General features: G+C 41.3%; 1 protein-coding gene across 2 annotated transcripts in view; it reads right to left on the bottom strand.

Moving 5' to 3' along the window:
* Positions 1–262: 262 nt before the first annotated feature.
* The window catches only part of LOC100949812 (cytochrome P450 4F6-like), a 28,265-nt gene continuing 19,169 nt past the window's right edge, over positions 263–9,358 (bottom strand). For both annotated transcript variants that reach the window (XM_003796615.3, XM_012809479.2), the window contains 4 exons: positions 1,673–1,806; positions 1,513–1,577; positions 1,267–1,349; positions 263–940 (listed from right to left, as the gene is read on the bottom strand). In XM_003796615.3, coding sequence (XP_003796663.1) covers positions 763–940; positions 1,267–1,349; positions 1,513–1,577; positions 1,673–1,806 — 460 coding nt within the window. In that variant the 3' untranslated portion in view covers positions 263–762. The remainder of the gene's footprint in view (positions 941–1,266; positions 1,350–1,512; positions 1,578–1,672; positions 1,807–9,358) is intronic.

Below are 9,358 nucleotides of genomic sequence, written 5' to 3'. Positions count from 1 at the left end.
AAGTGAAAGAACCTGCGAGTGTGATTTCAGCTTAAATTTAAACTCCCTTAGCGACCTTGTGCCCAACAAGCCATGAACTCATTTAACACAAATCAAATTCTACAAATATTACTCAAAATACAACAGCCAATATATAACCAGATGAAGGCAACCAGGCACACAAAAACCCTGACCCCATGAGTGAAAACCGGCAAAGAAGAAAAAGAAAATCCGGTGGATACAAACACTGCAATGATCAGACACACCATAAAACAACTGGCCTTATTATGTTTAATGAACTGAGTATTTTAGTAACCATAGAAACACAGTGAAGAAACTTCAGGAGAAAAAAGACTGGGTGTTTCATATCAGAAATGAGTTAGTTCACTGTAGCAGAAGTGGACTGCCTTTATGGGTTTGCCTCCCTGACTCATACCCTCAAACCTGCCTCCTAAATCCCTCCTTAATCCTGGTCCCTCTACTGCTCAGACAACTCCCATGGTTCCTTCTTGCCCACAGAAGAAAAGTCCATACCTGGGCCAACTGCCATCAGCCTGGGGGCTCTGCGGTCAACCAGAGAAGTAGTCAAGCTCTCAAGGAACGGGAACACCACCCCGCCTCCAATCAGCCCCTCACCCCGCAAACTCCTGCAGTCCCTGAGCGCCCCCTACTGGTTCTCGGGCTCTAAGAGCGGCTCAGGCAGAGGACAGCAGTTTTATTCCTGAGAATATGAAAAAGACAGGGGGTAGCGGTGGATTGGGTCAAAGTCCAAGAGGGAGTAAGTCACTGAGGGTCTGAGCTCAGCGGCTCCACCCGCAGCCAAAGGCCTCCCTCAGCCCGCAGGATCAGCTCCGGCTTCCTGCGCGCCTCGGTGTTGTCAGGCAGGACACGGAAGCGCAGCAGCGTGAGCGCCAGGACCACCTTCATCTCGGTCATGGCGAAGGTCTGTCCGATGCAGTTCCTGGGGAAAGAGGTGGGAACCATGACTGCACCTAGGACCCCCTCACACCTGGAATCTGACCAGGACCCTCACCCTCACCCTGATCAGCTTGCAGAGCGAGTGGTGACTGGGACTCCCAAGGGGGCTTGCACATCCACTGAGCCTAGCTCAGACTCCAGCTCTCAACTCAGACAGTAGACAGGGGAGAAGGCTCTGAGCCTTCATTGGCTCTTCTTTAAGCCTCTGACTCCCTGAAATGAGCTTCTCCACAATTTCAGACACAGGAGGTCTCAGACAAGGACACTACCTGGACCATCCATCCCACCTCAGACCCCTACTGGCCTCACCTGGGCCCCGCCGAGAAAGGAATAAATGCCAATGGTGACCTCTTCTGGGGATTTTCTGGATCAAAGCGGAAAGGGTCATAGACCTGGGGACAGGCAAGACAGGGTTGCTGGATAAGGTCTCTCAGGAATCACAGCCACCCCTAGAAAAGACAGATATGGGCACAGTAGACGAGGGTATCTTATTTCCCCAATCAGGACCCCTTTCCTTCACCAGGTCCTAGGGTGCAGAAGGGGCAGGGGAAGAACCTTGGGATCCAACCAGACTGACGGATTATGATGAATCCCAAAGATGCTGACCATACAGATGTTTCCTGTAGGGAGAAGGGGACAGTCAAAACAAGGTCCACTCTGCCTGAAGGGACTGCCAACCTGCCCAGGAGCCTCCTCCCCCTGCCACTGTGGGTACCTTTGGGGATGACTCGACCATCTGGGAGCACAACATCCTGGGTACAGCAGCGAGACATGACAGTGACAGGAGGATGCAGCCGCAGACTCTCTTTGATACACATGGTCAGGAAGGGCAACTGTGCCAGATCCTCCCTAAGGAAACACCCCAATAGTTATTCATGGAGCAAACAGCCCTAATGCTCCCTGGTAAGACCCTCTCAGCACCTCCGTCTGATTCTCAGTCCTATAACAAAATTAATTCCAGAAGAATGAAGGATGTAAACATCAGAAAATCAAAGTCACAAAAATACTAGAAGAAAACTTGGCCTGGTATTATTAGAAGTATTTCTGAACAAACACAAGTAGAAAATATCGTTAAAAGTGTTAATGCATTTGCATGAGCATTAAAACATTTTAGGGTGGCACCTGTGGCTCAGTAAGTAAGGCGCAGGCCCCATATACCAAGGGTGGTGGGTTCAAACCCAGCCCTGACCAAACTGCAATAAAAATATAGCCGGGCATTGTGGCAGGTGCCTGTAGTCCCAGTTACTTGGGAGGCTGAAGCAAGAGAATCACCTAAGCCCAGGAGTTGGAGGTTGCTGTGAGCTGTGCCATCACAGCACTCTACTGAGGGTGATTTTTGTCTACAAAAAAAAGAAAAAAAATTTTGAAAACCATAAAATAAACTAAGAAGAACAGGAGGAAAATCTCCAAGAGGGCTTATAAGTTTAATAAAGTAAGTAAAATCCACTTCACACTTTAGAGTAGAATGACCTAATATCATAAAGGTATCAGTTTTTTCTAAAGTAATCAATATATTCAACACAATCCAATATATATCTAGGTGAATTTTTTTTTTTAAAATTTGACATCCTTATTCTGATTATAAGAAATAAACTTTGGCTAGAGTTAAATAAATTTAAAAATTAGATCAAAGAAAGAAAATACAATCCACCAGATATTATGACCTATAACAAAGGCATAGTAATAAAAGTGACATAAAACAATATTTTATACCCATGGTACTGCTACAAGAATAAAAGAACAGGCCTAGGAAGCAGATTAGAAAGCTTGCAGACAGGATGTAATAGGGAAAAACTTAGCATCTGATAAAGAAGGATCCACACATCCTTTGGCAATGGATACTTTGGTGGAAGGTGTTCAGACAATTAGCAACATGGAGACAAAAAGACCCAGATCCTTGTCTACACTGCATACAGGGTGGAGTCTCTTCCTAGATGAGAAAGTTAAAACCACAAAGTTAAAAGAAGATAATACAGGAGTAGGAATTCTTAAAATCCCAAAAGCACAAGCAAAAGGATTTTTTTAAAAAGGAAAAATATACATGAAAATTAAGAATTTCTATGTGATAAAAGAAACCATCAGGGCGAAGCATAATGGCAGGTGGGAAAGACATTGAGCTGAGCTCTCCTGTAGCAACAGGGAAGAGGAAGAGGGCTGGATTGTACCCAGCGAGGAATGTTGTGATGCAGTGTAGTTAGAGGTGTGCAGCAAGGTGGTGGACTAAGGGACTTGGAGTGCAAGCCAGAGATGAGGAAACTCAGCATACTGGAGACGCAGGCAAATTTCTGCAAGCCTGCCCTGGCTGCAAGGGCAGCCAGCCCCCCACAGAGGTCTCAGAAGAAGCCTTTTGCAGTTTGGGGTTCTTAGAGGAAGCTAGGCGCTGAGAGGAAAGATTGAAGAATTGTGTACTCCTGAGCAAATTTGGTAGTCAGATTGGGGTGCTGTCTGTAGCCATTCTGTGGTGGTTTGGCAGTGGGTGAGACATCCATACTGGGGAAAGTTCCCGGACAGGGGGCCGCCATTGTCGTAAAGGTCACCAGAAGGCTGTGAGGGCAGGCCTCTTGTTGGGAGCCTAAGGCACCCAGTCTGAGTTCCTTCTGCAGAAAGCAGACAGGCCCAGGGACTCCCGCACGCCACAGGAACTGTTGTAGGAGGAATCTGTAAGACCTGCCTCTGAAGAATTTTTGAGATCTGTGGAATCCCAAATCAGCAGGGTCTGAACAATTAAGATAGGAAACAGGTCTAAGCCCAGGAACCAGAGAAAGGTTAACAGCTGTGTTGTTCAGCCAACAAATTCACTGCGCCACCTGGTGTCCAAGAAGTATAAATATATTCCTACTAAAGTTGGACCGCTACGTCATATATATGTGTGTATGGTTTTACATATATTTAAATATTTTTTGTTGTTCTTTTTTTTTTCTTCTTTTCTCCTTCCTGTATTTGTCATTCTTATTTTTTTCTCTTCTTTCCTTCCTCTATTGGTTACTGAGATTGCTTACATCAGGCTATTTGAGCTTTTTTTTTTTTAATCTTGTTTCAGTGTGTTTTATTTTTTGCTAAGTTGTTTAGGTGGTTCTTTTCCTAACTTCCATTTTTACATTCAACAAGAGCAAGGGCTCCTGTATTTTTTTTTTGGCAGAATTTTAGCTTGATTTATTCTCCCCCTACTTCACTCCTTGGCATTCTCTCTGTTGATAGAGACTCTTCTATTCTTCTCATTTCTTCTCATGTGCTTCTGCATCAGTGAAGATATCCTCCTCTTTTTTCTTTTTTTTCTTTCTTCTTGGTTTTTTGTCTTCCTTCTTTCTTTTTTTATTCCTTTTCCTGCCCTCTCCTTTATTTGATTCAATGGTACATTTAATTTCCTTTATTCTTATTTTAACATTTTTTCTTTTTTTCCCATTTTGTATTTTTTTCTTCTTCTTCCATCCTTTCTTTGCTGAGGGCGGGTGTGACACAGCTGTAGTCTGTCAGGTAGACCACAGCTGTAGTCTGGCTCAAGGAGGCTGGGAGAACTTCCTACCATTGGCCCTAGGAAGAAAGTATTAGGAAGATCACACTGCAGAACTTTTCTATTTTTCTTTCATTTTTTTCCTGTTCTTACTCAATTTTTCCTTCCTGTTCTTGGTGTTTGCTCTTTTTCTTCTCTTCCTAATTTTGGCAGAGGAAGAGTCTGGCTATGTAAAGGCTGGCAAGGAGTGCCTGATTTTGAGGAACCCACCCAGCCCAGATCCTCAAAACCCTTGAGCTATAGGCATGGCTTTAGCACCATTCTGAACAATAAAATCACTCCTATTACTCTAATCCTTCCTTCCTGTCCTCCTTCTCTCCTGTCCTTCAATTTTTTTTTTCCAGTTTTTGGCCAGGGCTGGGTTTGAACCTGCCAACTCCAGCATATGGGGCCAGCGCCCTACTCCTTTGAGCCACAGGCACTGCCCCTGTTCTTCAATTTTTCTTCTGTTATCCCCTCTCCCCCTTTCTTCTTTTATTTAATTTCATTTTCTTTTCTCTTATGTGTTCCTTCTTTTTATTTTCTTCCTTGTTTTCCTTTCCTCTTTGTTCTCCTTGCTCCAGCCAACCCTTTTCCCACCTTCTGATGCGAGGAAGTGAGAAGGAAAAATGTATGCAAAGAGGTGAACAAAAAGAAAGCACACATGAGGAGGAGCAAAAATACAAATTCAGAGACCATGAAAACCAAAATAGAGCGACTCCTCCAAGGGACCATGAAGCACCTTTTACAGAAGACTCTTCCTATAAAGAATTAATGGATGTGACAGAAAGGGAATTTAAAATATGGATGATTAAGACAATAACAGGAATGAATGAGAAAATCAAAAGACAATCAAAAGTCAAATGAGAGATATATAGAATATAGAAAAGATATAGATGAGCTTAAAGAAATGAAGGGGCCAATCAGGGAATGTAAAGAAGCAGTAGAAAGCATCAAAAATGGATTAGACCACATAGAAAAAAGAACATCAGAATTAGAGGATAAAGTCTTTGAGTTAACACAGGTAGTTACAGAATCAGAAAAGAAGAGAAAGAAAGCAGAGCAGGTACTTAGAGAACTATGAGATGCCATGAAGCATTCAAACACATGGATAATAGAAATCCCTGAAGGAGAAGAAGATTGTCCCAAAGGTATGGAAGCCCTACTGGAGACTATCATAAATGAAAACTTCCCAAGTTTTACTAAAGATCCTGACACATTCCGTTCAGATGGACATTGAACCCTGGGTCATCTCGACTCTAACAGAGCTTCTCTAAAACACATTGTAAGGAACGTGTCCAAAGTCAAGATGAAGGAGAAAATTCTGCAAGCAGCTAGGAATAAGCACCAATTGACCTACAAGGGCAGAGCCATTAGGATGACAGCAGACTTTTCAATTGAAACTTTCCAAGCCAGAAGAGTGTGGTCATCCACCGCCAACATCCTTAAACAAAATAATTTCAGCCCAGAATCCTGTATCCTGCTAAATGTAGCCTCAAAATTATGGAGAAATCAAATCTTTTGCAGATATAGAAGCACTGAGGAAATTCATCACAACAAGACCAGCTCTACAGGAAATACTTAGACCTATTTTCAATTCTGAACACCACAATGGACCACCACCAAAGTAAACACCTACAAGCCAAAGGTCAGAGCTAAGGTTCCACAGTGGCACAAAGGATAAAACTACACAACAAACTATCTCATAACAAGATGAATAGAATTCCACCACACTTACTGATACTCTCAACAAATGTCAATGGACTGAATTCCCCACTGAAGAGGCACAGGCTGGCTCATTGGATAAAAAAAATCAGCAGCCTCAGCTCCCATAGTACAGTGGTTACAACACCAGCTGGCCATATACACCAAGGCTGGTGGGTTCAAACCCAGCCCAGGCCAGCTAAACAACAATGAAAACTGCAACAACAACAACAAAAATAGCCAGGTGTTGTGGCAGGTGCCTGTAGTCCAGCTACTTGGGAGGCTGAGTCAAGAGAATTGTTTAAGCCCAAGAGTTTGAGGTTGCTGTGAGCTGTGACACCACAGCACTCTACCGAGGGAGACTCTGTCTAAAACACACACACACACACACACACACAAGCTATCAATATGCTGTCTCCAGGAGACATACCCAGCCCTGAAGGACAAATCAAAACTCAATGTTAAGGGATGGAAAACAGTGTTTCAAGCAAATGGAAATTAGAAGAAAGGAGGGGTTGCAATCTTATTCTCAGATACAAGTGGATTCAAAGCAATATTAGTTAAGAAAGACAAAGATGAACACTTCATACTGGTCAAAGGAAAAATACAAGACATCTCAATTTTAAACATTTATGCACCTAACTTAAATGCTCCCAGATTTATGAAACAGACCTTGAGGAGTCTGAGCAATATGATTTCCCATAATGCCTTAATAGTCAGAGACTTCAACAACCCCTGACAAAACTGAACAGATCTTCTAAACAGAACTACACAAGAATACAAAGGACTTAAAAATGACCCTAGAACAAATGGGATTAATAGACATATACAGAACACACCATCCCAAAGCAAAAGAATATACTTTTTTCTCATCAACTTATGGAACATACTCCAAAATAGATCATATCCTAGGATACAAATCAAACCTCAGCAAAATTAAAGGAATAGAAATTATACTATGTCTCTTCTCAGACCACAAACCTATAATGGCAAAGCTCAACTCCATCAAAAATGTTCACCCCACACAAAGTCTTAGGAACTAAACAACATGATGTTGAATGATAGTTGGGTTCAGGAAGAGGTAAAAAAAGACTTTGTTAATTTCCTCAAACAAAACAACAATAAAGACACAAGTTACCAAAACCTCTGGGATACAGCAAAAGCAATCCTGAGAGGACAATTGTGCTAGATGCCTACCTTTGAAAAATAGAAAGTGATTGCATCAGCACACTCACAAACCATCTTATGGAATTGGAAAAAGAAGAACAACCTAATCCTACACCCAGCAGAAGAAAAGAAATAGCCAAAATTAAATCAGAAATTAATAAAATTGAAAACAAAAAAATCATTGAGAAAAATTAATAAAACAAATGGTTAAGATCAAAGAAACAATAAAATACCCCCCCCCCCAAAAAATGCCCTGGTCCAGATGACTTCACACCAGAATTCTATCAAATCTTCAAAAAGAGCTTATATCCATATTTCAGAAATTATTCCAAAAAATTGAGGAGGAAGGAATCTTCCCCAACATGTTCTATGAAACAAACATCACCCTGATATCAAAACCAGGAAAAGATTCAGCTAAAAAGGAGAACTAAAGACCAATTTCCCTAGTGAATACAGATGCAAAAATTCTAGGCAGTGCCTGTGGCTCAAAGGAGTAGGGCACCAGCCCCATATGCCAGAGGTGGTGGGTTCAAAAACCAGCCCTGGCCAAAAACTACAAAAAAAAAAAAGATGCAAAAATTCTCAATAAAATCCTAGCCAATAGATTACGGCTTATCATTAAAAAAGTCATACATCACAATGAAGTAGGTTTTATCCTAGGGATGTAAGGCTGGTTTAACATATGCAAATCCATAAATGTAATTCACCATATCAAGAGAAGCAAAAACAAAGACCATATGATCCTCTCAATAGATGGAGAAAAAGCATTCAATAAAGTTCAACATCCTTTTCTAATTAGAACACTAAAGAGTATAGGCACTGGTGGCACATTTCTTAAACTGATCAAAGTCAATCTATGGCAAACCCATAGCTAATACTATACTGAATGGAATAAAACTGAAAGCTTTTCCACTCAGAACTAGAACAAGACAAAGTTGTTGTCTATTACTACTACTGTTAAACATAGTGCTAGAAGCTCTAGCCAATAAATCAGGCAAGAGAAGGAAATAAAGGGCATCCAAATAGGGGAAGAGGAAGTGAAACTCTTCCTCTTTGCCAATGATATGATCTTATACTTAGAGAACCCCTTAGACTCAACCATAAGACTCCTGGAAGTGATAAAATATATATATATATATATATACAGTAATGTCTCAGGATATAAAATCAATGTCCACAAATCAGTAGCCTTTGTATACACCAATAACGGCCAAGATAAGAAGGTAATCAAGGACCTAATTCCCTTCTCAGTAGCTTCAAAGAAAATAAAATACCTAGCAATATACTTCATAAAAGAGGTGAAGGACCTCTATAAGGAAAACTATGAATCCCTAAGAAAAAAATATCAGAAGCCAATAACAAATGAAAGAACATACCATGCTCATGGCTGGGAAGAATCAACATTGTTAAAATGTCTATACTTCCCAAAGCAATCTACAGATTCAATGCTATCCCTATTAAAGTACCAACATCATACTTTCAAGACATGGATAAAACAATTCTTCATTTCGTATGGAACCAGAAAAAAATCCTGTATAGCCAAGGCAATTCTTTGTAATAATAACAAAGCTGAGGGCATTAGCCTACCAGACTTTAGGCTGTACTACAAGGCCATAGTGATCAAAACAGCATGGATTGACACAAAAATAGAGACACAGACATCTGGAACTGAATAGAAAATCAGGAGATGAAACAACATCTTACAGCTACCTAATCTTTGATAAACCAAGAACATACACTGGGGGAAAGAATCCCTATTCAATAAATGGTGCTGGGAGAACTGGATATCCACAGGTAAGAGACTAAAACTGAACCCACACTTTTCTCCACTCACAGAAATTGATTCAAAATTGATAAAAGACCCAAATTTAAGGCACAAAACAATAAAAATCCTCAAAGAAAGAGTGGGGAAAGGGGGGCAGAGCCAAGATGGCGGGCTGCAGCCAGCTTTTTACAGAAGCTCGCATTCAGAAGGAGGCTGAAAGGACAGAAGCTTAGCAAATTAGCTGATGGTTTGGAGCAGAGACAAGAGAGAAGATT

Source organism: Otolemur garnettii, unplaced genomic scaffold (assembly GCF_000181295.1).
Source record: "Otolemur garnettii isolate 467f Iridium unplaced genomic scaffold, OtoGar3 scaffold00105, whole genome shotgun sequence".
Lineage (NCBI taxonomy): Eukaryota > Metazoa > Chordata > Mammalia > Primates > Galagidae > Otolemur > Otolemur garnettii.
The sequence above is the reverse complement of the archived record's forward strand: the minus strand, read 5'-3'. Positions and strand labels throughout refer to the sequence as shown.